This window comes from Ochotona princeps, chromosome 16, assembly GCF_030435755.1.
Source record: "Ochotona princeps isolate mOchPri1 chromosome 16, mOchPri1.hap1, whole genome shotgun sequence".
Classification (NCBI taxonomy): Eukaryota; Metazoa; Chordata; class Mammalia; order Lagomorpha; family Ochotonidae; genus Ochotona; species Ochotona princeps.
Window position 1 is genome coordinate 14,952,998 of NC_080847.1, and position 27,836 is coordinate 14,980,833.

The 27,836-nt window shown below is 49.4% G+C and overlaps 2 protein-coding genes and 1 long non-coding RNA gene across 6 annotated transcripts in view; 2 read left to right on the forward strand and 1 right to left on the reverse strand.

The window, feature by feature from the left end:
• The first annotated feature begins 1,404 nt into the window (after positions 1–1,404).
• On the forward strand, positions 1,405–3,575 carry B3GNT9 (UDP-GlcNAc:betaGal beta-1,3-N-acetylglucosaminyltransferase 9). Its single transcript, XM_058675073.1, has 2 exons — positions 1,405–1,741; positions 1,911–3,575. Exon 2 carries the CDS (start codon positions 2,131–2,133, stop codon positions 3,331–3,333), a length of 1,203 nt encoding a protein of 400 aa, XP_058531056.1. The 5' UTR covers positions 1,405–1,741; positions 1,911–2,130; the 3' UTR covers positions 3,334–3,575.
• A 391-nt stretch (positions 3,576–3,966) lies between these two features.
• PHAF1 (phagosome assembly factor 1) overlaps positions 3,967–27,836 on the reverse strand; it is a 29,087-nt gene continuing 5,217 nt past the window's right edge. The window contains exons 3-17 of the mRNA XM_004583925.2: positions 23,858–23,940; positions 20,448–20,531; positions 15,896–15,939; positions 14,292–14,371; positions 13,933–14,027; positions 12,549–12,646; positions 12,356–12,468; positions 8,637–8,770; positions 8,265–8,348; positions 7,199–7,281; positions 6,976–7,019; positions 6,533–6,576; positions 6,355–6,413; positions 5,754–5,826; positions 3,967–5,276 (exon numbers count right to left, since the gene is read on the reverse strand). Of these exons, the coding sequence (XP_004583982.1) occupies positions 5,190–5,276; positions 5,754–5,826; positions 6,355–6,413; positions 6,533–6,576; positions 6,976–7,019; positions 7,199–7,281; positions 8,265–8,348; positions 8,637–8,770; positions 12,356–12,468; positions 12,549–12,646; positions 13,933–14,027; positions 14,292–14,371; positions 15,896–15,939; positions 20,448–20,531; positions 23,858–23,940 (1,205 nt within the window). The 3' untranslated portion in view covers positions 3,967–5,189. The remainder of the gene's footprint in view (positions 5,277–5,753; positions 5,827–6,354; positions 6,414–6,532; positions 6,577–6,975; positions 7,020–7,198; positions 7,282–8,264; positions 8,349–8,636; positions 8,771–12,355; positions 12,469–12,548; positions 12,647–13,932; positions 14,028–14,291; positions 14,372–15,895; positions 15,940–20,447; positions 20,532–23,857; positions 23,941–27,836) is intronic.
• Positions 5,842–16,396, forward strand: LOC131482284 (uncharacterized). 4 transcript variants are annotated; one of them, XR_009246858.1, is made up of 4 exons: positions 5,842–6,884; positions 6,960–7,038; positions 8,091–8,215; positions 8,648–8,765. It is a non-coding gene; the product is annotated as an uncharacterized LOC131482284 (long non-coding RNA). The 4 variants fall into 4 exon arrangements; XR_009246857.1 differs by adding an exon at positions 15,756–16,396 and having other exon boundaries at positions 5,842–8,215; positions 8,648–8,865; XR_009246856.1 differs by having other exon boundaries at positions 5,842–7,038.

Consider the following 27,836-nt stretch of genomic DNA (forward strand, 5'->3'; position numbering starts at 1 on the left):
GGTGGGAGACTCAAATTGAACAGCAGGTTTCTAGTTTCAGCCTGTTGTGGGCATTTAGGGAATGAACCAGTGGGTGGCAGAGGGAGATTTCTGTTTCTTTTTACATCTTAAATATGCATTTCTATTTTTTTCTAATTATTAGGGAGGCAGATTGCAGAGAGGAGAGACAGGCATATCTCATCTGCTGATTCACTCCTTACATGGTTGCAACAGCTGGAGCTGAGCTGAGCAGGAGCCAAGAGCTTCTTCCAGGTCTCCTAGATAGGTGCAGGGGCCCCAGGACTTGGGCCATCCTTTGCTCCTTTCCCAGGCCATAAACAGGAAGGTGGGTGGGAAGTGGAGCAGCCAGCACACAAACCTGGATCCAAATGGGGTGCTGGCACTTGCAGGTAGAGGATTGAGCCACTGCACTGGCCCCTTAAATACTTTTAGAAAGGGACCAGCCCAGAGAAGGAGGAAAACTAGGAAATTAAAAAAAAATTTTTGAAAGAATTATAGAGAGATGTGGGGAGAGATCTTCCATACTCTCCAGTGAGGGCTGAGTGAGGCCAAAGCCAGGAGCTTCACCCACGTCTCGAGTATGGGTACCAGGGGCCATCTTCCTCTGCTTTCCCCAGACAGGCAGCCTGAGGGGCTTCCGCTGCATTACCAAGAGATTGCCAGGTGGGGGCAGTGTGAAGCCCGAGTTGTCGGGCTGGGTCAAAGGGATGGGAGGGTTGGATGACTGTGGGAGTGCGAGGCTCTGGAGGGAGTTTGCTTTTCAAGGGAGAATTTGGGTGGAAAGGTGTCACTGGAGGGTGGTGCCTGGGAGCAGCCCTGCTGGTCCAGGCCGCCCATTCTCAGAGGCAGGGTGTTGGTGCTGGGGTTGGTTCTGGGTTCTGGCCCACAGACCCCAGCGTTCCAGGATGAGCTGGCAGCAGAGCTAGGATCAGACTTGGCTGTGTGTCTCCAGGGTGCCCATCCTCTGCCCGCCTGAGACCTTGACTAAACCGCCTGCTCCTTGGTCCACTCGGGCAGCCTGGCCAAGCCCTGCCGCTGCTCCCAGTCCAGTCTGGCCCCGAGCTGTGCAGGCGCGTTTATTTCCACCTGCAGGAGGTGGAGGGGGTGCTGGGATGGGGGATGGCACACTTGGCAGGCCTGAGCTAGCTGTTAGTTCCTGGGGAGGCAGGCTCAGGAGCTTGCCTGGGAAGTTGCTGCAGTCCAGTCTCCAGCAAGAGGGCAGAGCACCTCGCCCTCATTTCTAGCTGGCATGGGGCAGTGCTTTAGTCATCCTCGGGTGGTCCTGGGTCAGTCGAAGAACTTCCCTGGGCAGCATTGTCTGCATCTGCATCCGGGCGCAGCCTTGCTGTGAGGACGGGTCAACTCCGGTGTCCCTGTGGTCTCCCGGGACAGCGCCTGGGGGAGGAGAGGCATCCAGGCCGGGCTGATAGCTCGGATCAGCGTCCCTCCCTAGGGATTTGGGAGCTAGCGGCTTGGTAGCTCAGGATTAGCCCATGTGCCAGCCCCTCCGGAGAGCAGGGCGGGGTGCCCAGCCAGCGGGGCAGCAACACCAGCCTCCCTCTCGTCCCCCCTTCCCTTGGATACGGCGCCGGGGCGGGGCTGAGCGGCAGATGTCCGGGTGCACACAGCTGGAGGATCACGTGGCCCCCCCTTCCTGCCAACGCTGCATTTGGCTCAGGCCCCTGTTCATGGCTGCTCTTGGGACCCTGCACTGAGCCCCGGAGGCCCCGGGGGGCCGAGCGTGAGTGTTGAGATCCCAGGAGCCGACTCAGGGGAGGGGGGCGTGGAGAAGGTGGAAGGGATTTTCAGTTTCAGAAGCCCTGTTTCTTTGCCCGGCCTTGGGACCCCGTGCAGGGCCGGAGCTGAGCTGGTGGGAGTTGGCCACAAGGAGAAACTTCTTGTCCCTTCAGGCTGCCCATCCCGGTGCGGGTCCTTAGAGCTGGGAGGAGGACGTCGACCCGAGCTTGTGGAATGAACGGCTGATAGCTGGAGACCCCCGGGGCGTGGCCTCCCGCCCTCTCCTCTCCAGCTCTTGGAGGGCGGGGCTGGGGCCGTGCCACGTGACCCTCCAGCTGGCGCTCTAGACCGTGACCCTGGACTCTGCTGAGGGCGGGCGGTGGCCGTGCGGACATGAGGAGGAGGCTGCGCCTCCCCCGGGACGCGTCGCTCACACTGCTCCTGGGCGCCGCGCTGGGCCTCCTGCTCTATGCTCAGCACGACAGCACGGCCTTGACTGCGAGGACGAGCGCCCCGCAGGCAAGAGGGCGGGCGGCAACTTGGAGGATTACCCCGGGGTCCCGTGCCTTCCAGGTGCGGGACACAGATGCAGCCCCTCCGGCTTATGAGGGGGACACGCCGGCGCCACCCACGCCCACAGGACCTTTTGATTTTGACAGCTACTTGCGTGCCAAGGACCAGCGGCGCTTTCCGCTGCTCATTAACCAGCCGCATAAGTGCAGGGCAGAGGGTGCTCCCGGGGGGCGCCCACCCGACCTGCTCATCGCCGTCAAGTCCGTGGCAGCTGACTTCGAGCGGCGTCAGGCCGTGCGCCAGACGTGGGGCTCGGAGGGCAGCGTGCGGGGGGCGCTCGTGCGCCGTGTGTTCTTGCTGGGCATGCCCAGGGGCACCGAGGGGACTGGCACGCAGATGCACTGGCATGCCCTGCTCCGCGCCGAGAGCCAGGCGTTTGCGGACATCCTGCTGTGGGCCTTCGATGACACGTTTTTCAATCTAACACTCAAGGAGATCCACTTTCTGTCTTGGGCCTCAGCCTTCTGCCCCGACGTGCGCTTTGTTTTCAAGGGCGATGCCGATGTGTTTGTACACGTGGGGAACCTGCTGGAGTTCCTGGCCACGCGGGATCCCCAGCAGGACCTGCTGGCGGGGGACGTGATTGTGCAGGCACGGCCCATCCGCGCGCGGGCCAGCAAGTACTACATCCCCGAGGCTGTGTACGGCCTGGCTGCTTATCCGGCCTATGCAGGTGGTGGTGGCTTTGTGCTTTCCGGGGCCACTTTGCGTCGTCTGGCTGGCGCCTGTGCGCAGGTCGAGCTGTTCCCCATTGATGACGTCTTCCTGGGCATGTGTCTGCAGCGCCTCCGGCTCACCCCGGAGCCTCACCCTGCTTTCCGCACCTTCGGCATCCCCCCACCGTCAGCGGCACCCCATCTCCGCACCTTCGATCCCTGCTTTTACCGGGAGCTGGTTGTGGTGCACGGGCTCTCTGCTGCTGACATCTGGCTCATGTGGCAACTGCTGCAGGGGCCGTCCGGGCCCGCCTGCGCGCATCCACAGCCTCTTGCTTCAGGCCCATTCCAATGGGGAGACTCTTAACTACAGGTCATGGCATCAGGCCCTCTCAGACCCAGAATGGCGCGGGGAGGGATTTCCCGTGAAGATGATTTTTGTGCTTCCTTCATAGATGGGCATCTGTCTCTGTGGGCCCCACAGAATGGACTTCAGATTAGGCTGAAAGGCGTAGGTCTAGGAGTGGTTTGATGGCGACTTGCTGCTGTCACTAGGACAGAGGGGGTGGCAGTCCATCTTGTGCCCACAGGTCCCACAGCCGTGGAGTTTCTGGCTCTCCTTGTATTCTGGAAGGAATGGCAGGGGCTCCTGGAGTCCTGTGCCCTCTTTGGCTTGGCCCACAGGTCTCCTTCCTCTGAGACTAGTCCCCATAGGACAGTGAGGTGACCCAGCAGGTGTCCTGCCCCAACTAGGTCTTTCAGGCCTGTGTTTCTAGGGCTAAGCTCTGGAGTCACAGGGATAGCTGAATGGTTGCAGCTTAGTTCGCCTCCCCCCTCCACCCACTCCCCCTGTACCTTGGCCTCTTACAAGAAGTTGTCACCTGTCCCAGGGAACTTCCCTCCTCCCCCTGCATGAATGTCCCCATTTTCCTACAGAAAATCCAACACCCCACTCACTTTAGTACAAACACAGCAGCAACAGCACGCGGCAGGCCGCTGCTGAGGGCTCAAGTGCTTTATTGGAGAGGGACTGCGGGCAGGAGTGAGGAAGGCTCCCAGTTTTCCAGGAGGATGGGGATGGTCCTGGCCACAGTCCATGTGGGGAGTCACCAGTCACAGGAGCGCCACACGAGCTGGCTGTGGGCCAAGAAACTGGACAGATGCCTGGGGCGGGTCCCCTGCACCTTCTTCACTGAATTATACAGGATGAGGCTGTACATGAGTTAATTACAAAAGTCATATTTACAAAAATCTGTACACACATTTGAAAAACTCACAAAATTGTCATCTATGTATCACAAGTTGCTAGACCAAAATATTAAAAATGGGATAAAATTATACATTTCTTATTTCTTTTCAAAAGGTTAATATTCTTAAAGCACTATGCTACTTTCCATCAGCAAGACCCATGATGAGGGGACAGTGCCCACGACTGGGGCAGGGAATCGGCCCACAGGGCGGTACAGAATGCTGCAACACAACACAAGGAAGATGTCTTTGGCTAAAACTTTGGCATGAAATAAAAGAGGCAAGCAGGATGGAGATGCATAGCCCTGCAGCCGGGCTGGGGCAGAGCGGAGGCATAGGGGCCTTGAAAGCTGGCTCCAAGGCGTGGGGGCCAGGCCTGGGCACAGGCCTCAGTGGCAGAAAGCTGTACTTCAACCAGCTTGGCTGCGCCTACTGAGCCTGGCAGGGAGAGCGTGCAAGAAAGGAAAAGGGCAGGGCAGTGGGCCGCCTGACCACAGCCAGCTCATCAAGTAACAAAAGTGGATGTAGTGCAAATGTGGCAACCAAGGACAATGGACACTCACTCCTGCCTGCTTTTACAATCATGTGGCAACGTGGGGCCAGAGGCAGGACCCTGTCCTCATGCTGGGCCCCTGTGTCCTCAGCTACAGAAAGAGCCCCGAGTTTTCCCAACGTGTGGGGCAGGCGTGGACACATCCTGCCTCCTGGCGTGCTAGTCAGGAGCTCCTGGGGCAGGAATCGAAGCTCAGTCTGTGCTCTTTGCAGCTGGGGTCCCCTGCTGGCACCAGCAGGCTGAGGACAGACCGAGACATGTCTGGAATCCTCATCCTATGAGGCACACCCAGCCCGAGCCCCCTCCGAATGGCACAGCAGCTGGCAAAGCGTCTGAGGAAGCCCATGGTGTGGCACACGGAGGCCTGTTGAGCAGGAAGCGCTGCACCCTTCCTCAGGGCAGAGAGGCAAGGGGTGATGTCCTTAGGGGAGCTCGGCTGTCCTCAGGTGGGCACCGGGCCTGGGGGGGCCGTACAGAGTCACTGAGGCAATGTGGTTGTTCTGCATGACCTGGTGGTATAAGAATGGGCAGTGGGTCAGAGGCACGGTTAGGGGATGCAGGCACGGGGCTTAGAGGAGGTGGGAGCAGTCCACCTGCACACAGGGGCTGGGCTTTCTGGCCCACTCACACCCGGCGGCTGCTTTGCCCAGGGACTTACCTGTTCTTTCACTACAGGCCAGTCCTTCTGGGACCGTTAAGGGCCTGCTGAAGGTACAGCATCCAGAGAGAAAACAGAGGCAGCCCACTTTTCCCCCAAGTCTGGGATCTCCAGAGATGCCTGGCCATAGTAAATCCCCCCAACCTGACAGTGCTGGATCTCACTTGTCCTGTGGTTCTCCCTTCCTGGACACAGGGGAGGCCCCATACTCAACAGCCAATGCCTGCTGGGGAAGGATTCATTTGCCCTCAGTTGCTGGCCTGCCACTGTGAGGACCACAAATCCCCCCCGTCTTTCAGCAGTTAATATCTTGGCCTCCAGGGCTTACCTCAAAGATCATACGCTGAAGGCCAAAGCAGAATGTGGAGCCAAATGGGTTGGTGTTGTTCGGAGAGGAGGACCTGAGGTGAGAGAAGCCAGAGTAAGAGAGGCAGACTGAGGGCAAGGTCAAACAGGGAGGGAAATCAGTTCCTTTTGGGATGTGGGTTGCAGGCCAGTGGTTGCTCATAGTGGTGGGTATATGTCTCCCACAGAGGGAGCTGCTAAGGTAAGGATGGCTTCATTCAGAACTGTATGTAGCCTGATGGGGAACAGAGTTACCGTGGAACTAGACGGGTGTGAAGAGAAGTCAGGAAGGCCACAGCAGGTGGGGCTTTGATGAGAGCCTTGGCAGCCACCAAGAAGGTCACCTCTCTTTCTAACTAGGGGGCCCCTATGCCTGGAGGTCAGGTGACAGGAACTGTTTCATGCAGCCACTTCTTTGCCACAGATAAACACACAGAACAGCTGGCTCTCAGGCTGGGCAGGAAGTATGCTTGTTGCAGTACTAGAAGCTTCTATAATATCCATGCAGTACCACTGCCAGGCTTTCCTGAGCCCTCTGGGATGGGAGGGATGGGACAGAGTGTCAGCAACAACTTGGCACTCACCTGTGCAGGACAACAGGCTTTTCCACAGGGTGACCCAGGAGCTCCTGGATGTTGTCCCACTGTGAGACAGACAGAGCACAGGGGTTAGCTGGTGATGACCCAGACAACATGGCCTCGTACTGCCTGCAGGTTCATGCCTGCCTCATTCTCAGGCTCTGTCAAGAAAATAGGCTCTCACCTTGCTATAGGTTGTGCACGTTTCTGTCTGATCGTCTGCATTTTCTGAAAAAAGCACACAGGGTGAGTCGGTGACTGGCCCAGCCCTAGGTCTGACCCTGGCACAGGCTGCAGCACTTAAGGGGCACCCAAAGGCCAACTGGAGCTCGGGGGTGGAGAGCAGTCAGCCCGTGTGAGCCACATTGGTTGGCAGGGAATAGAAGGCACTCAGCATGGGTGGTGAGCACTGGAGAGTTATCCCAGGAAACGCTCCTCCACCTCCTGAGGACAGCAGTGCCGCAACCCTAGGAAAGGCCCTCTAGGACCTCCAAGAGCGGCGCGGTCTGCAGATGAGGCGGCGGCCACGGAAGCAGGTAGGCAGAGGCTTTCCCCTGGGGATTCAGAGTGGGAGTGGGAAACCGAGTCACAAGCACCCTCCTTACCCCCAGGGCACTCACTGCTCACCTTTCTTTATGGCCAGTGGGATCTTGAACTCACAGCGGTGATAGCTACAGAGAAGGCAAAGATGTAAGGGCAAGACTTCCTGGGAAGCCTGGGCACTGCTGCTTCCCAATCCAGCCCCTGGGAATAGCAGGAATTCAGGGCAAATAAATCAAGGAACACCCAAAAGCCCAAGTTCTTTCTTGGGGTTTTTCAGCCCAAGGCTTCTTCCTAAGACACTACTTACATGTTGAAGTTATAGTGTCCAGGGTAATTGGTATGTAGGACAAACTTCTTCACCTTGTGTGTATTTGCATCAAACAGGATGTCCTGGGATAGAAAACAAGGTGCTTAAGTTGGAAATGTCCCTGAGGCAGGACTGAGCTCTTTCCAAGATCTTATTCACAAGAGTGCCCGAGGCCAGGAAGCCCCAACTGGACACTTTCAGTGGGCAGAGGACCCAACCATTGCTAGTTCAGGCAGACACAGGCTACACTCCCTGGAAAGTAAAAGGTGAAAGGAAAGCTTTACTGCCAGCTCTCCGTGGGAGTGAAATTCCAGCCTGATCTCTCAGAAGGGGTTGGCTCTAGACTTGGCATTGGCCACTGGATACCCTTCTACCTCTTTGCAGTTGCAGGTTCTGTCCTGGTCCGCAAGTACAGGGTTACCTAGGATTCAGCCCTGGCCCAGTAAATAGATGTTACTGGGGCTGTGTCCCTCCATCTTGCCTGTCATCAGCTGTCACTGGGTCAGGCCCACAGGTCCCTTACAGCAGTACCATGCTGCCCACAGCAGTATATGTCCCACAGCCATTTGCCAACCCCTCCTGGCTACTGACAGGTCTCCCTCTCTGTCACCTACCCCTTACTGCCTCAAGAACTTGGAACCTAGAAGACCCAGCACTTAGAGGACCTGTACTTCAGCCAGCCCTGCGACAGTTCTTGCTGGTGCACTGCTGCCCCAAACGTTTCTCATCCACATGTGCTGTCCACCAGCAGTGACACTGACCCCTGGCTCCATCCAGGACCCCATGCCCGCTGTGCTGCCCCTGGGTGGGCCACTAAAAATACCCTGGGTCTTTTCCAGATTCCAGTGCTCTATGATAACCTGCGTTCTGGAGTCTCCATGTTTTCCCTCAGAAAAGAAGTCATGACACAGCAGGGAGCCTGTATTCCTCAGCATTCCAGAGGCAGGAAAGGTCATGGGGCAAAGCCATCGGTTCACTGTGGCCCAAGCCTGGCTGCTACCACACATGTACACACAGGTATGCCGACACCCCTTGCCCACACTGCGGAAATGAAACTGCAACTCACCACTCCAAGAGTGAAGTAGTTAAAAAAGTAGTCATTGCACTTAGAGGGAACTTGCTTATGAGGGGAAGGAGAATGAATTTTCATCTGTGGGGAAAAATTAATATTGAATTAAAGTCCAACCCCTTAACACAGTTTTGACAAGAAATTCTTTGTAGAACTTTCAGCTGCAAGCAAGAATGTGGGCATCAGCTGCCACAGACTAGGGCTTGGTCCAGCAAAGGCAGGCACAATAGGCAGGGGCAGAGGCTGAATTTTCCATTACTTCACTACCAACTTTAAGTAGAACAGGTTTTAAGGGAAACACAGCAAATGTTGATATATTAGTCTCTCTCACACTTACAGCCTATTCATTCTGTAAACACATCCCCCTACCTTGTCTTCAGATTTATAGAAGACTTTGTGTGGAGAGCCAAGCATGCTAAGAACATCTTGGCAGGAATCACCAAAATATACTGAACGTTCAAACACCCGCATCTTGGCATCTGCTAACAGACCAGGGCCACAACCTGCAGAGAAGAAGGGATGGACTGTCAGGAATGGGGACCCCAGAGCCCCAAGCACTGGGACTACATAGAGGATACTTGGCTTATAACCTGCCCAGGTGAGACTACCCTCTATTTTAGGAGACAATTTTAGTGTGGTTTTCTGGAGTGTGTCTTCGATAAAACATCCTGGGAACTAAGACATGTTAAAAGCATCACTGTAGGCAAACTTCTTAAGGAAGCAGATGGAAGAAATGGGTTCACTGAGACCCTGGTGCTTGCCAAAGGAAAGTCTCAGTCAAGGTAAGATTAGATAACCCTGTGAGGCCCTGTCTGCACAGAAAGTGTTGCCCTACGGACAGTGTGGGCGGTGACATGTGCAGCTCCTGGGAGTGTGTGGTACAGGGTGGCAGCCAGAACCTGCTGTGACTCCCAAACTCAACAGGCTCTCTTGCTGTCACTTGTGATGATTAATAGACCTTCATAACCAGCCATCTGGGGAGTGAACCAGTGGATGGAAGATCTTTTGTCTCTTCTTTTTGTAAATCTAACTTTCCATTAGAAACAGAAAAACAAAAACCACACACACACACAAAATCCAAAACAACTATTGCATTTCTATTTAAAAAACAAAAAACCAAAAACTGTTTGAACTTGCTACCAAATCTCAATTCTCACCAAAAACCACTTGAAATGCACCATCCCTGCGGCCTGTGCAATGGCCTGCGACACTGGCATCCTATATGGGTGCCGGTTTGAATCTTGGAGGCTTCACTTCCTATCCAGGTCCCTGGAAAAGCAGCAAGGACAGCCTGAGTGCTTGGACCTCTGCGCCCATTTGGGAGACCTGGAAGAAGCTCCTGGCATTGGTCTAGCCCAACCTTGGGCATTACTGCCATTTAGGAAAATGAACCAGGCATTGGAAGATTTCTTTCTTTGCCTTTCATATAAATATAATAAATCTTAAATAAATATCTCACAACACTCCTTCAAGTAGTTATTATCTTGCCTTTATTAGAAGACCATTTTAAGATATTTCTAACCAGGAGGCTACTGTTCAGGGGAGAGGTCTTTTTAAGACTTCATTTACTCGTTTGGAAGGCTGAAGGACAGAGGGAGAGACAGAGTTCCTTCATCTGCTGGTTCACTTCCTACATGGTTTAAACACTTAGGCTTAAAAGAAAAAAGAAAAAAGAAAAAAAAAAAAAAAGACTTCAGCTTTTCTACACATGTTAGCAGAGAAAACTCAAACCAGCACAGATACAGCATGCTGGTATTACAGACAGCAGTTTAACCCACAGTGCTGGCCTATGCCACTGCCTTTTTTATTTATTTATTTAAACTGGAAAAGCACACTACAGAGAAGGAGAGACAGGAAAAAATCTTCTACCCACTGGTTCACTACTCAGATAGCCCTGATGGCCAGAGCTGAGTTGATCTGAAGCCAGGAGCTTCTTACAGGTCTCCCAATGGGAATAGGGGTCTAAGGATTTGGGCCATTCTCCACTGCTTTCCCAAGGCATAGAGAACTGAATGGGAAGTGGAGCAGCCAGGACATGAACCTACACCCCATATGGGATCCTGGGGCTTTTAGGTGAAGGCTGAGCTAGTTGAGCCATTGTGCTGGCTCCTCCAATGTCTTAAAAAATATTTAGGGGTTGGCGTTTTGCATAGTGGCTTAAGTTGCTACTTGGAATGCCTATGTCCTGTAGTGGAGTGCCTGGTTTGAGATCTGGCTACTTCCCTTCTGTCCAGCTTCCTGCTAATGTATAGCAGATGATGGTTCTAAGTACTCGAGCCTTCCACATGGGAGACTGGGATGGCGTTTTGGGTTTCTAGCTTTGGCCTAGCTCAGTACTGAACCTGTAGATGAGACTGATTCTAGACCTTTCAAATAAAAGGAAAGAAATTTCTAAAATAATGCTTGCCATAGCCCAGACTGGGTTAAGCTATAGCCAGGAGCCAGGAATTTAACCCAGGTGTCTCAAAGATGGGGCAGGAAGATGATATTGCATCTCAGGGTCTGCCACTGACAGGAGGCTGGAGGTGGACTTCAAATTCAAGTACTCAGAAATGTGGCATGGCCAATGACAGCTTCTCCACCAGTACCTTTAACTTGTTTTGAAAGGAGACTCAGGGAGGAAGAAACAAGATCCTCCACCTGCTGGTTCACTCCCCAAATGGCTGCAATGACCAGGATGAGGTCAAGCCAAAGCCAGGGGATAACAGCTTTTTCTTGGTCTCTTATGCAAGTTCAGGGCACCAAGAACCTGGGCTATCCTACAATGCCTTCCCACAATCATCAGCAAAGAGTTGTCTTACCCATGCAGCAGCCAGGATCCAAACCCGCACCCATATGCGATGCTGGCATAGCAGGCAGCAGCCTAAACCCTTAAAAAGAATGGCCCTGTGTTGTGGTATAAGATTTTTATTTATTTGTATTGGAAAGGCAGATTCACAGAGACACAGGGAGAAAGATCTTTTGTCCGCTGGTTCACTCCCCAAGTGGTCACAATAGCGGGAGCTAAGTGGATCTGAAGCCAGGAGCCAAGAGCTTCTTCCGGATCTCCCACACAGACGCAGGGTGCCAAGACCCTGGATCATTATTTCCTGATTTCCCAGGCCACAAGCAGGGTGCTGGAAGGGAAATGTAGCAGCTGGGACACAAATCAGCACTCATGTGTGATCCTGGCACATGCAAGATGAGGATTTAGACACTGTGCCAGGCCCTGCAGGCACCTTCTATTATAGATTCTTTTTTCTTTCTTTTTTTTCCCCTAATATAGATTCAATGTTCAGGGGCCCCACTATGGCTGGCACTATAGTATAGTGAGTGAAGCTGCCACTTTCAGTGCTGGCATCCCGTATAAGCACTGGTAATCCAGCTCCCTGCTAATACACCTGGGAAAGCAGAGGAGGATGGCCCAAGTGCTTGGACAACTGTACCCAGTATGGGAGACCCAGAAGGAGCTCTTGTCTCCTGGCTTTGGAGCAGTCTGGCTCCAGCTATTGTGGCCATTTGGGGGGTGAACCACAAGGGAAGATCTCTTGCTCCACCTCCCTTTCTCTAACTCTATCTTTCATTACATTTAAAACAAAAAAGCAGGCCCTTGGAGCCAACATAGTGGGTAAAGCTGCTACCTGCTACACTGGTACCTCATATGGGCATAGATTCATGTTCCTGCTGCTACACTTCCAGTCCACATTAGTTTCCTGCTGACGGTCTGGAAAAAGCAGTGGAGATGGACCAAATGCTTAGGCTCCTACACCCACGTGGAGACCTGGATGAAGCTCCTGGCTCAGCCTTGGCTGGTGCTGGTCACTTGGCAAGTGAACTAGCAGGTGGAAGAGAGCTCTGCCTCTGTCTCCTCTTCTCTCTGTAACTGACCTAAATAACCTTAGCAGATACTAAATCTCTCAATGTCTTCATCTGGGGTTTTCCACCCTCCATAGCTGTGATACATTTCTATTGTTTATAAGCCCCACAGTTTAAGGTCTTCTGTTATAGATGTCTGAATCGACTAACACCTTCCTCTAAGCACACACAGTTTTAGAATGTCTCAAAATGGTTAAATGGGGAATCTACCCACCTCAGTGTCAGTCACTGACCTGCAGCAAGTAGGCGAAGTCGTAAGCCTGAAGGTCCAGTTCCATCTCGAAGAACATCTACGCTTTCGGCATAGACATTGCCCAGGAAACAGCTCAGGGGCATCACAGGAGCCCTGGAGACAGCATCCAGTGAGCAGACACTTGGTCCTCCCTCCCAGGGAACCCGTGGCATCAGTGTGCTCCTCACACTTACTTGGTGTCCTGGAGGCTGTTTCCACTGTAGATGTACATTCGCTTTACAGTTGCTCCATGGGGTATTTGGAGGGAAGCTAGACCATGGGCAAAATTGGGCTGTAAACACAGACAAGAAGTACCTTGCAGGCCATGCGACTAGGGTCTGGTCCCCCTCCAACCTTATGGTCCTTGAAAACTGGTCAGGTCAAAGCACATAGTCAAACATGGTTCTGGGTTGGTCAATAAACTCATCCCAAACATCTTTAGTTCATCTTTAATTTTACTTAGGTTTTCTTCATCAGGAAATAATATAAAAATGATTCCTTAATATAACATGCAAGTCTTTTAAAAGTTATATTATTGCCTGGAGACAAATGGAGTATTTACTAAAAGCTACACATAACTGAAAACACAGCAAACAAAATCCCCAAATTCTTAGCCACTATGAAAACCACAGTAAGTATGAGCTTTAGCATGACACCTAACTGGGTTTACCCCTGAAAAATGATCCCAGTAAGCAGGAAATACCTTCCTCCTGGGGATGCCCATTGGGTCTTGCTCTTCCTGTCCAGCCTACGCTATCACTTTAGGCCCCTTAAAAAACTCAAAGACAGGGCCCGGCAGCGTGGCCTAGTGGCTAAAGTTCTTGCCTTGAACGCCCCGGGATCCCATATGGGCGCCGATTCTAATCCCGGCAGCCCCACTTCCCATCCAACTCCCTGCTTGTGGCCTGGGAAAGCAGTTGAGGACGGCCCAAAGCTTTGGGACCCTGCACCCGTGTGGGAGACCTGGAAGAGGTTCTTGGTTCCCAGCATCGGATCGGCGCGCACCGGCCGTTGCGGCTCACTTGGGGAGTGAATCATCAGACGGAAGATCTTCCTCTCTGTCTCTCCTCCTCTCTGTATATCTGACTTTGTAATAAAATAGATAAATCTTAAAAAAAAAAAAAAAACAAAACTCAAAGACGGGCCTGGCAGCGTGGCCTAGCGGCTAAAGTCCTCACCTTGAACGCCCCGGGATCCCATATGGGCGCCGGTTCTAATCCCGGCAGCTCCACTTCCCATCCAGCTCCCTGCTTGTGGCCTGGGAAAGCAGTTGAGGACGGCCCAAAGCTTTGGGACCCTGCACCCGTGTGGGAGACCTGGAAGAGGTTCTTGGTTCCCAGCATCGGATTGGTGCGCACCGGCTCATTGCGGCTCACTTGGGGAGTGAAACATCAGATGGAAGATCTTCCTCTCTGTCTCTCCTCCTCTCTGTATATCCGGCTTTCCAATAATAATAAATCTTTAAAACAAACAAACAAAAAACTCAAAGACAAGGAAACCAAACAAGGCTGCCTAGCCAGTTTCTCCTCCCTCATGGCACTGCCTGCTGACCCACACCAAGGGACAGGAAGGACTGACCTCATACTTGGGAGCCTCAGTCCAGGAGTCTAATTGAAAGGAGAAGGACAGTCCTCTGAAGTTGAGGTGAAAGAGCTGCTCAGCGGAGTTGTACACTGTGGAGTGGGGAGAAGAAAACAGTATAGCTGTTGAGTTTCTGAAACAGCTGACATAAAGCAACCTGACAAACATCAGTACCTCACGTGGGCCCCCAATTCTAAGTTGAACTACTAGGTACAAGAAGGAGGAACCTTCCTTCACACCCTAGTACCAACCCCCAAATCCTACAGGAGTCCACCTTCAGGAAGTAGGGTGAGGTGCTGATTTTATTGCAGTTGGCTGCCACTGGTATCCAGCGGAAGCAAAGGAACTTGGCTTACCTCCAGGATGGGTTGCGCCAAAAGACTGGTCAATCTGCTCAATAGTAGGAGCTATGGCTTGAGAATTGAAATGTACTCCACTGCAAAAGAGGAATACAGAGAGAAACCTCTCTCATCTGCTGGTTCACTTCCCAAAAGTCTGTAACTTCTTGGATTGGGGTCAAGCTAAAGCCAAGAGTTAACAACTCAACCAGGGCCTTCTTGCTTAGGATGTGGTGCAGAGCAGCAGCCATGCTGTGTGTTACCCCATGGCCATAGGCCTCAATAAAGGCCACAAGGTAATGAAGAACATGAGCAAACTGAGGCACAGCTAGCGCCGCAGGCAGCTGACCAAGCACGCCAAGTTCGTGCGGGACATGATCTGGGAGTGTGTGGCTTCACCTCCTGAGTGTTGCACCATGGACTTGTTCAAGGTCTCCAAGGACAAATGGGCACTCAAGTTCAAGAAGAGGGTGGGCACGCACATCTGCGCCAAGAGGAAATGTGAGGAGCTGAGCAGCGTGCTGGCCGCCATGCTCAAGGTAGACACCAAGAAGGGCTGAACAGCCCACCTATCCCTGTCCCCACACCCCGGAAATAAAACACTGTGGTGTTGAGCTCAAAAAACAAACAACAACAAAACAATAAAAAACCAACCACTCAACCAGGGTCTCCCTTGTGGGTGGCAGTATCCAAATACCCGAGCCAACCAGCAACTGCTGCTTCCTGGGGTGCACATTAACCAAGAAGCTGGAAAGGGGAGTGGAGCACAGACTCAAACCCAGGCATTCTGAATGGGATGCATGTGTGCTGGTCATGGTCTTACAGGTATGCCAAATGCCAGCCCCTAATGAAACAACTTTGAAATAAGAGGATAAGCTCAGTTACTATGAAGCTCAGACAGAGTCAGTTCTCCTGGACTTCTAAAGACACTACTGACACTGAACAAAAGGGCAGAGGAGAAAGCCAAACCCTGAGATAGGATGCTGCCAGTAAAGTGACCAAAAACTTGAGTCTGCAGGAGCTACTGCACGTTTGCTTCTCCACCCTTCTGTGAATAAGAGCTGCCTAAGCCTGCCCCAGAACCCCAACCTCTTCACGCTTTTACAAAAGCAGAGGCTAACAAAAAATTATTCTAGATGTTAACATACTACCTTACATTATAGGGGCCCCAAATTCCTGGATTGTACAGGTCATCCCCATTTTCATCTAAAGAGTAGCCTTCAGCTCTACCATGATGGTCTTTGCTGTTCTCTTTAGCATAGACTTTGAAGTCAGACATGTGATCTGACCCACCTTTGCTGCTCATAAAAATATTTGGAAAAAAGTTGCTAGAAGAGGCTGTGTAAGGAATGGCATGTGACTCAGTCTGTCATACTGCCCTTTGAACTGAGACCCTGTTTTGTTGGGGTTACATCAGAAAGACACATATGTGAAGTATTTAAAACTTCTTAAGGATCTGCTGTGTTATTTCTCTTCCACCAGGGAACTGAGCAAGCTTGAAGGTTGCCTCAGGAAGCATGGCTGCAATTCCTGGGCTGCTGCACGTGGGAGTCTTGCTAATGTAATGAAGCCAGTGAATAAGGCTTCTCTGTATCAAGCAGACAGTGGGAAAGAAGGCTCACCAGTATTTTAACTTCACTTTAGTCAAGTCATATACTTCAATCACCTAAGAGAAAAAAAGCTTGAGTTGTTAATTAGTTTGATTACAGACAAAACTGAACAGATATTTATGGTATAAATAGTACATTTATGGGAAAAACACTCCCCAACTCTGCTCCCCTTATTTCTCCCAGTGGACTGCTCATGGATCAAGGCCTGGGTAGCCAGTCCCCAGCTGAGTCGTACTGGGCAACACTCTCCCAATCCCTCTCACCCAGGGCAGTAACACTTTCCAGAGAAACAGACGCATGCAGCCTTCAAAGGCTCTGAATGCAGAGCCCATTCCTTCTACTCCATACTTTGTTATATTATAAAAACTCAAATCTAGTTCCTTTTAAAAACAGCTTATAAAAGTATTTTCTTCACAAAATAAAAATATGAAGGGACAGTTCTATCTTGCAAGAAAACAGGGTACAATACTGGCTTAGGCTAAATGTGTGTTTGGTCATGTCCCTAACAAGCATACGGTTTGGGCCCGGCGGCGTGGCCTAGCGGCTAAAAGTCCTTGCCTTGAACGCCCCGGGATCCCATATGGGCGCCGGTTCTAATCCCGGCAGCTCTACTTCCCATCCAGCTCCCTGCTTGTGGCCTGGGAAAGCAGTCGAGGATGGCCCAAAGCTTTGGGACCCTGCACCCACGTGGGAGACCTGGAATAGGTTCTTGGTTCCCAGCATCGGATCGGTGCAGCACCGGCCTGTTGCGGCTCACTTGGGGAGTGAATCATCAGACGGAAGATCTTCCTCTCTGTCTCTCCTCTCTCTGTATATCTGACTTTGTAATAAAAATAAATCTTTAAAAAAAAAAAAAAGCATATGGTTTAAACCATCTGATGAACCTCAAAACCCTTGTGAAGTTTTTTTTTCTTTCTTTTTTCATAATGCATTCACTCATTTAATCCCCATCAATATCTTTCCCAGTTTTTAAAATGTCACCAAGATTACTTATCCCAACACTTGGGCCATCTTCTGTTGCTTTACCAGGCACAACAGCAGGGAGCTGGATTGAAAGTTGTACAGCTGGGACTTGAACCAGAGTTCAGCTGGGATGCTGGCAGTGCAGGTGGTGGCTTCACATGCAGTACCACAATGCTGGCCCTGAAGTTTGCTTTTTAGTGGGTTCAGCCTTAGCTGAAATGCCAAGATGCATTTACATAACTGAATATTAGCCATAGAAAAGCAAGAAATCTTGTCATCTGCAATAACATGGATGTAACTGGAGGTTGTTACATTAGGTGAAATCAGCCAGGCACAGAAAGGTAAGTACCACATGACATCCCTTACTGTGTAGTCTAAAAAGGTGGTCATATGAAAGTTAAACTATAAAGGTCAACAGAGGCTTGGACGGAAAAATGGAAAGGTTAATTTAATGGGTACTAATTTATAGATCGGGATAAAAAAGTTGGGGTTCCACTGCAGAACAGGAACATCTACAGGTATTAATGTACTATATGAACATTTCTCTCTATGAAACAGAACAGAGGGCTAAATAAATAAATTAAACAAACAAAAAAGCCCACAGGTACAGGACGAGACAGTGTCCTCTTCCGAATGCCCAACTGGCACATTTCACTGTGCTTGCAGAGTGCTTCCATCTTCAGAGCTCTGCTCATAGCTACTCTGCCTCCCCAGCTGCTAACCTTACAGCTGACAGCTAGCCAATGAGCCCAGAAAGATGAATCTGCTATCTACCCTGTGGGACAGGACTCCATAGTGTTCCCCCTTGTCATTGTCACCTACCAGTCAACAGTTAAAATAAACAGACAGATATGGATAGATAGATAAGGGGCCACTGTAGTTGCATAGCAAGCTAATCATATGTGTGTAAGCACCAGCATCCCATATCAGCACTAGTTCATGTCCTGGCTGCTCCACTTCTGTTTCAGCTCCTGGCTTCAGATCAGCTCAGCTCCGGCCATGTGGCCATCTGGGGAGTAAACCAGCAGAAGGAAGACCTCTCTGTCTCTCCTTTTCTGTAAATCTCTCTTTTGGGCCCAGAGAGATGGCCTAGTGGCTACACCTTTACCTTGCATGTGCTGGGATCCCATAAGGTGCCGGTTTGTGTCCCAGCTGCTCCACTTCCCATTCAAGCTGCCTGCCTGTGGCCTGGGAAAGTAGTAAAGGATGGCCCAATGCCTTGGGACCCTGCACCCACGTGGGAGACTCAGAAGAAGCTTCTGGCTTGGGATCGGCTCAGCGCTTGCCATTGTGGTCTCTTGGGGAGTGAACCAGAGGAGAAAAGGTCTTTCTGTCTCTCCTTTTCTCTGTAAATGACTTTCCAATAAAAGTAAAACAAATTTTTAAAAATCTGCCTTTCAAATAAAAAAATAAATTGTAAAGGAAAGAGTGAAATTTAAAAATACATATATATATGTATATATATATACACATATTATACATATAATATATATACATATATATATTAAAATTAGACTTATTTTGATCTATTTGAAAGGAAAACAAAAGGACTAGCATACAGACACAGGTACTGATCTATTGACTGGCTCACTCCCCAAACGGCTGCAATAGCCCAGGCTGGCCCGGATCAAAGCCAGGAGCTCAATGCAGATCTCCCATGTGGGTGGCAAGGATCCTACTATTGAGCCCTGACTTGCTCCCTTCCAGGATGTGAACTGGCATGGAAACAAGAATGGAGAACAGAGCCCGGACTTGAACCCAGGTACTCTGACACAAGCATACCAGATAGTGGCTGATCTGGCTCACCAAGCCCGCCCCTCAAGAACTGTCTGTGGAGGTGTAGGTGTTACTAGGTTAGTGGTCCCCTAATCTGTGATAATGTTACAATGAAATTCATCCTGTGCCCTTTAACACTGGTGACGGGGTTCTCAGGCATCCCTCGATTTTCCCCTGTGCTATTTCACTCTGCAGCTTCTTGTGACAGGCTGCTGAGAATGGGGAAGTACTCGATTCTTTTGGAAAGGCTACCCAACCTAACCAAAACAATGGCTCTGCTAGGCTACTACCTGGAGTCCAACAGTCAGCCTTGTGACTCTGACGCATGAGCTTGGCATCACATGACCATCCTGGGATGCCAGGGTCCATGTAACTAGACTATATTCAAAACATCCGGGACTGAACAGGTGTTAGGCAAACAGCATCTGAATGCCAATTAAGGCAGCCCTGGATCCCAGCATGTTTGTTTACATTTCCTCAAGTAGGTTAAAGGATCAACTTGTTGCTGGTGGTGTCAAGTCCAAGCTCCAACCTTCTGAGGAGTTTTGTTTCCTATCTCTCCAAGCCACAATGACACAAGAATGAAGTTTAAGAAACAAGATACATAAACTTGATTTATAGTTGACTGGTCTAATTCTGTAGGTAGGTCCCATGTTTTTAATACTTACATACAGCTTAAGGGGAAGCTATGCCAAATACTCAGCTAGTCTTAATTTTCCTATTCAAAACCAAAGCCCCTTCTCCATAGCATGTTCCACATTTTTTTTTTTTTTAAAAAAGTAAGATGCATAGATAATTGGATTGGAAATGCAACATCCAGAACTAGAACCAATGCCCATATGGGAATGCCAGTGTCCCAGACAGAGGCTTAGCCTGCTGCACAACACTGGCCCTTAAACATATCTGTTTTTTTTTTTTTTTTTAAAGATTTATTTATTTTACTACAAAGTCAGATATACAGAGAGGAGGAGAGACAGAGAGGAAGATCTTCCATCCGATGATTCACTCCCCAAGTGAGCCGCAACGGCCGGTGCTGCACCGATCCGATGCTGGGAACCAGGAACCTCTTCCGGGTCTCCCACACGGGTGTAGGGTCCCAAGGCATTGGGCCGTCCTTGACTGCTTACCCAGGCCACAAGCAGGGAGCTGGATGGGAAGTGGAGCTGCCGGGATTAGAACCGGCGCCCATATGGGATCCCGGGGCGTTCAAGGTGAGGACTTTAGCTGCTAGGCCACACAGCCGGGCCCCCTTAAACATATCTTAACAGTCTTATTCCAGAGCATAAGACAGCAGCCTTTCCTAGCCTTTTCTTTTTTTTTTTTTAATTTTATTTTTTAAAAAAAGATTTATGTGTTTGAAACAGTTACAGAGAAAAACCAAGATCTTTAATGTGCTAGATCACTTCCCAGATGGCCTCAGTGGTTGAGGACAAGCTAGACCAAAGTTAGGAGCCAGAAGCGTCATCCAGGTCTCCTGTGTGTGCAGCCGGGACCTAAGTACTTGGGCCATCTTTTACTGCTTTCTCCAGGGAGCTAGCTTGGCAGTGGAACAGCCGGGACGCCAAGCAGTGCTCATGTGGGATGTTGGTGACGTAGGTGAAGGCTCAGCACAGCGGTACAACCTGGACCTTGCTGTCCTAGCCCTTTTCAAACAACCCCAACCTATCAGAGAATCATGCAGAACCTTGGTCCCTACATTGTGATGGTCTCTAAACCAAAGATGGCCATAGCAACTTACAAGTTTATGAAACATTTCACAATAGCATGTACCAACCAGAAAAACTGGCTCAGCTGGAGATGAAACATTAATTGTTATAATAGTTACCTTAAGTCTCTGATTGAAAGCATCAAATAGTAGTTTGATCCCATCCTGAGTCAGGTTAAGAATGAGGTCGTGGCTTAAAGGAGACTGCAAAACAAAAATAAAACACTTTGAACCACTGATTTCTTCACCAGCATCTACTAAAAAAAGCCTTACTGTATAAATGCAATGCACAGAGAATACCTAATTGTGGGCAGTCCCTCCCCACCGCCCCCAGCTAATGAAGCTTGGAAGCCAGAAAGAAAAATGCAAAGTGTAGTTCCAGCCTGCACTTCTGCTTTATGATAGTGGGTGCAAAAAGCCTCTTTTTCCCAGGCTTCAGTCCAAATACCTGGGTGAAAAGGACAACACCATTAGCATATAGGTCACTGTCTTTTGGGCTCCAGGGTCCAGAGACTTGAGTCTGCTGCCATCAAATCTGCAGGGCAGTCAGTGAGGATGTGGGATATGTGAAAAGCCCACAACCCAGACTCAGCAGACACTGCTTCTGCACGTCAGCTGAAGCCACACTCATTCACAAAGCTCCTTGTTCTCTGCAGGGCACACAGTTTATTCTTTGAATACTTTAGGCTAAGTTCTGGAACAAATACTTCTTGACACGGTCATACACGAGACTGCACTCTTACTCCTTCTCCCTGCCTGCTTACCAACACTCCACATCAGAACATGCTCTTCCTAGAGAGCTGCACCTAAGACCTGATCATCGCGCCTAAGAACTGGTCGCAGCTCTGCATTTTCTCCTGAGTCCTGGGGAAAAGGGAGCAGCAGCACGGAGCAGAGAACAGAATCCTGGTGACCTCTGGGGACTCTCAAAAACTTCTCTGTGCTTTGGTTTCCTCACAGGCACACCTTCATCTCTTTCCTTCAAGCTGTTCTGAGGTCAGAGACAGTAGGTCAGAATGCACCAGGATAGCAGCTGGCACACAGCATTCTTTGGTAGCTGTCCAGTCAGTCAACATTTCAAGGATTCAATGACTGAAGACTCCTCAGTGCTGACCGACAAGAAAAAACACCAATATTCACATCTCTGGTCTTCTCACAAGTAGCACACAGGTGCCCAGGGGATTTACATTAGTTTCTTTATGGAGCTTCTTGAGGTAGACAGTTGGATGACAGAGGACAGAAACCTGGGCATTAATGCCAGATGCCATTGCTGATACAGGCCTCACCAAGAAATTCGCTCCCAAGAGACTTCGAAGATTAGCTCAGACTGTTTGTCCTTCTGCTTCACTGGCCTTCCACAGGTAGCAAGAACATGACTGGTAAAAACTAGAAAGACGTTAAAATTTTCCAGTAGGTCTGTGTGAGTGTCTAAGCCATGAGGTCTCAAGGAAGGTAACAGAACAGTGAACCTCCACACTGGGTTACCTACTCTCAACCCAGACACAAAGTTCTATTTTGGACAGGCTCATTCCAGACGCAAACAAGATAAGGCAACATTTTAGTTACTTCAGATTTTTGCTTGGAGGAAGAATGCAGGGAGGATCTCAATTTTCCTATACTCTCTCAAATACTATTACTACACAATTTTCAAAATCAAGCAAATCATTCTCAAATTAGTATTTTTATTGCAAAGTCATTTCTTCATTGGAAATACTGATTTGAGGGCCTGGTACGGTAGCCTAGTGGCTAAAAGTTCTTGCCTTGCACGTGCCAGGATCCCATTTGGGTACCAGTTCTAATCCTGGCAGCACCGCTTCCCATCCAGCTTCCTGCTTGTGGCCTGGGAAAGCAGTCGAGGACGGCCCTAGGTAATGGGACTCTGCACCCGCGTGGGAGACCCAGAAGAGGCTCCTGGCTTCAGGCAGGCGCAGCTCTGGCCGCTTGCAGCCACTTGGGGAATGAATCATCAGAAGATCTTCCTCTCTGCCTCTCCTCTGTGTATATCTGACTTTACAATAAAAAAAAAAGTCTTTTAAAAAAATTATTTACTTGAAAGGAATAAAGAGACAAAAAACAGCTGTTTAACTCTCATCCGCCTTTGTACTGCCCCTGTGCATCAACTGAACAGACTAAGTTAGGCCTAGTCAGGAGCTGGCAACTCAACCTGGGCCTGCCACATGTGTAGCAGGAACTTACCTACTCGAGCCATCAGTGCTGCCTCCCAGAGTTCACCTTATCAGGGAGGAGAATCAGAAGCAGAGCTGACGCTAAAATCGAAGCTTTCTGACAGGGGTTGCAGGTGTCTTATGCTAAATGCTTGTCTCCCCCTTTTGTGTTTAAATGTGAGGTAGCTTTCCCATGATCTAATAGTGATAGCTGGATTAGGCTACAGTTGAACTGAGAGCAAGGTGAAAAATCAACCATCTATCCTTCACTATAAATCAGAAACCACTTTAGTACTGTTTCAAAGAACCCCTTGGGAACACCTGTGAATCTGTCCTATAGCAGGCACCCTGCATAAATACCTACACCCCTGCTTGGAGAGCAAGCACCCCTCTTCTCAGAAAGATGCCTCGCAGAATGGCTCACCATACTGGCACAAACATACAGGACTGCCCAGTGAAAGTTCTGGGTATAAGTAACAGGTCCGATTCTGATTCTACTCTCGGCCAAAGCAGGAAGCTTCACAGAAAGGTTACCCACCTGTCTTGTGCAAAACTCTTGTCAAAAATGAGCCATCAGTTGCTTTAGGATTGGAAATTAATTGGAACATGTGGTCTTGAAACCATCAGACCATTACCCCAAGAGTCAGAAAATCCATCGAGGATATCCTTAAGTCCCTGCAGGCTCAACACGATCTCTTAAAGCTTGTGACATATGGGCTGCTCTGCATGGCAAGCAGCCTGTCATGGACAAACTGTGCTTCACAGCTCAGTAGCGAGCGACTGCTAGTGGGAGACATCCAGCGACAGGGTATATGTACTACTTTTCAGTCTGGTATGCTCTGCCAGCTAGAAATCTGCACCACAACAATCCTTCCTAAAAACGTCTGTTTATTTGAAAGGTAGAGTTGACAGAAACATCTCAAGAGATCTTCTGGTTCACCCTCCAAACGTCTGCGCCAGTTAATGCTGGACCCAACTGCCAGGAACCCCAGCTGGGTCTCCTGTGTGGACAGCCAGGTGCTCATCATCTGCTGCTTTCCCAGATATGACAGCAGAAAGGTCAGTCAGAAGCTGGGTCCATGTCACAATGCCTGCCCCTACAGTAATCCTGAGCACGAACTAACCAGCAAAGCAGAAGAGGCCATTTTAACCACAACAGTGATGACGACAAGCACACTAGAAGACCAGGTGACTTCAGAAGTCTCTAACGGCCAGTAGGTAAGTCAAGATAGACAAAAACAGATCCAACTGTTACTGTTGTTCCAAACCCAGCAGCACCAGATAATCGAGAATAGTCACAACACTTTTGGAGGTGACAATTACTGAGTAGGGATGCTAGTTGAAGAAACTTTAGCCACCACTCACCTGCTCACTGTAGAGAACCTGGACATTTTTGATGATGCGACAGTGCTTCTGAAGAATGGCTACTGCCTGAGCCAGAGGCATGCCTGAAATAAAGCAAGAATACCTGTGTGATTACTTACGCTATCCATTCTGATAGCTACCTCTGTGTGGGCACTAAGCCCTGCAGGGGAGCCAAAGGAAGGGTGGTGCTACTAAAGCTTAGAAAGGTTCAAGGAGAAGAAGAGCTAGAGTAAAGGAGCAGCAAGCACTGAAGGGACAGTCAGGCGGAGAGCACCTGAAGGATTCCTGGGAATGTGAGTCTGTATACACTGATCTCTTGACTGGGGGACCATAGAACCAGCCCTCACTCTGCCACAGATGACTTATGACATGGGGCATGGCCTTCCTTTTCCTCTGTGGCATTATGTCTCTTTATTGCATAAATGAGGGCCTGTTGAGAGCACATGACTTGTAAGGGCCCATTGAAAAAGTTTCAAAATTGAGACAGGTATTGCGAAAGAGCAGCTTAAACTGCTGCTTTGAGAACCTGCATCCCAAATCAGTGCATCTGGGACCAATTCCCATCTCTGCTTCCCATCCAGCTCATGATGGCTCAAGCATCTGGGACCCTGTCACCACAGAGACCCAGGCTCCTGGATTCAGCCTGGCCCACTGCTGATTCTTGTAGGCAGCAGCTGCGGAGTGAACCAGCAGATATAAGATACATTATCTCTCACCTCTCAAAAAAATATTTCTAAAAACTAAAATTTTGAAATCACATCTATTGGAATCACTTGTCTTTATAAAGAACTTACACTGGATTCCTGTTTGAAAATCCACAGAAATTTAACTCTTTTTTTAAAAAGATTTTTTATTTATTTTTATTAGAAAGTCAGATATACAGAGAAGAGGAGAGAGAGAGAGAGGAAGATCTTCCATCCGATGATTCACTCCCCAAGTGAGCCGCAACGGCCGGTGCTATGCCGATCCGAAGCCGGGAACCAGGAACCTCTTCTGGGTCTCCCACGCAGGTGCAGGGTCCCAAAGCATTGGGCCGTCCTCGACTGCTTTCCCAGGCCACAAGCAGGGAGCTGGATGGGAAGTGGAGCTGCCAGGATTAGAACCAGCGCCCATATGGGATCCTGGGGCGTGTTCAAGGTGAGGACTTAAGTCGCTAGACCACGCTGCCGGGCCCAGAAATTTAACTCTTAAAACTGGGATTTTAATTCATGGCCCATTATAAGCAGATTTAAGCAAATTTCTTAAGTCAGATCCCAGTGACATATCAAATATTAAAAGAAAAAGTTTTGTGGGGTTGGATCTGTGGCATGGTAGTGTTAAACCTCCACCTGCAGTGCCAGATATAGGCACTGGTTCAAGTCCCAGCTGTTCCATTTTTAATCCAGTTCCCTGATTATAGTAGTGGAAGATGGCCCAAATTCTTGAGCTCTGCATCCACATAGGAGACCTGGGAGAAGCTCCAGGTTCTTGGCTTCAGATCAGCCCAATTCTGGCTATGGGGGCCATTTGGGGAGTGAACCAGTAGATGGAAGATCTCTATCTTGCCTCTCTGTAATTCAGCCTTTCAAATAAAAATCAGAAGAAGCTCTTGGTTTCAGATTGGCTCAAGCTCTGGCCATTGCAGCCACTTGGAGTTAACCAATGGATGGAAGACCTTTCTCGCTGTCTCTCCTTCTCTCTGTAAAATCTGCCCTTTCCAATAAAAACAAAACAAAACAAACAGGTCCCTAACAAAACAAAGTCATTTCTTAATAATATTTACTTTTTTTTAAATTGGAAAGTCAGATATACAGAGAAGAGATACAGAAAGACCTTCTGTCCACTGGTTCACTCCTCAAATAGCCACAACGGCCAGAGCTGAGCCGATCTAAAGCCAGGAGCCATGAGTTTCTTCTGGGTCTCCCACACGGGCGGTACAGGGTCCCAAGACTTTTGGGCCATCCTTTACTGTTTTCCCAGGCCACAAGCATGAAGCTGGATGGGAAGTTGAGCAGCCGGGACATGAACTGGTGCCCATTTGGGATCCCAGCGCATGCAAGGCGAGGACTTTAGCCACTAAGCTACCATACCGGCTCTTTATTCTATTTATTTACTTATTTACTTTTATAAAGATTTATTTTTTTATTGGAAAGTCAAATATACAGAGAAGTAGGTACAGAAAGACGAACTGCAGTTTTATGAGTACAGTTGTATAGCTGATACATGCCACTGCATGGATCCCCAATACCCCTCTATTCTGATTACCTACTGGATGATGAATGAATATTTATTCAATTGAACTGAAGGATTGTGGAGTGGATGACAAGAGAAGGAAGGAAAAGGAACGAACCTATCACTTCAGAGTAGCATGGTCAAGATCAGTTCATCTTCAGATCAAGGGGACAGAATATGCAGAAAAGAGCTTAAAAAGTTAGGTGTCAGTACTGTGGTGCATTAGGTAAAGCCACTGCCTGTGATGCCAACATCCCTTCTGGGTGCCAGTTGGAGTCTTGTTGCTCCATTTCTGATCCAGCTCTCTGCTAATGTAATGAAAAAGTAGCATAAGATGGTACAAATGCTTGGGCCCCTGCACTCAAATGGGATGCATGCATGAAGCTCCAGGCTCCTGGCTTCTGCCTGGCTCAGCAGCTTTCTCAGCTATTTGGGGAGTGAAGCACTGGTGCCAGTTTGTGTCCTGGCTGCTCCACTTCCCCTTCCAGCTCCATTCCCTGCTTGTGTCCTGGGAAAGTAGCAGAGGATGCCCCCAAACCCTTGGAGACCCGGAAGAAGCTCCTGGCTCCTGGCCTCAGATCGGCTCAGCTCTGGCAATTATGGCTACTTGGTGAGTGAACCAGCGGGCAGAAGATCTTTGTCTCTCCTTCTTTCGGTAAATCTGACTTTCCAAGATAAATAAATAAATCTTTATATAAATAAAATAGAAGAAAATATAGCCAAGAATTCCATTAAGTTCTCTATGTAGGTGTCCAGGGTCCAAGCAAATGAGTCATTACCTGTTGTCTCGAGGATGAAGTAGCAGAGATGTAGATCAGGAATGGAGTAGCCAGGACTGGAAGTAGGCACTGGGAAATACTATGTGGGAATCTGTCAGCTTAACCCTCTGTGCCACAGTGCCTGCTTCCCCATTCTTAAGTTGAACCAAATTTAAGGAGATCACAGGCTAGCTTATTGTATTAAATAATGAACTTTTCAGTTTTCTATAGCATAGGGTCTGGCACAACAGTACAGGCTTTAAAAAGTTTGTTAATATGAACAACTTAGGGCTGACATCATGGCCTAGTAGATTAGGCCTCTATTTGTGGTGCCGGCATCCCATATGGTGATCAGGTTGAGACCTGGCTATTTTATTTCCAATTCAACTTCCTGCTAGTGTGTTTGGGAAGGTGTGGAGGCAGCTCAAGTGCTTGGGTCCCTGCACCCACATGAGAGACCTGGAAGAAGCTCTGGCTTCAGATCAGCCCAACAGTGTGGTTGTGAGGGCTATCTGGGGAGTAAATCAGTAAATACAGCCCAAGTGGCTGTGGGGGCCACTTATGGAGTAAACCGATGGATTGAAAATTTATTTGTTCTACTCTCTCTACTGATCTGCCTTTCAAATAAAAATAAACAAAGCTTAAAAAAAAAAAAACATGGACAAGTGAATACATCACTTAGCCTGGAGGAACATCTGCAGGGTCTCTCCAAAGGGAATCTGTACCACCCCTGGAAAATGGATAAACTCAGGTGCCAGGAAAGAAAGGCCACCAGCTTTTCTAATCCACGTGGTACAAACTTGTTTCTTCAGAGGGTTCTTTTCCACTTAACCACACCCAAGTCCTTGTCTCGCTGTATCTTTTAGATTCTGAGTTATCCGTGGAAACACACTCAAAGAAGCAAAGCAGCCAGAGTGCAAGGTTAACAAACAGGCAGTGGTAAAGGAGGGCTACAAGAGGCCACCCAAGGGACTGAGTGCTCAACAGCACAGAAAGGGAAGTGCTGTCCC

Coding starts and splice junctions, on each gene's coding strand:
- B3GNT9 (XM_058675073.1), top strand. CDS start 2,131: ATGAGGAGGAGGCTGCGCCTCCCCCGGGACGCGTCGCTCACACTGCTC.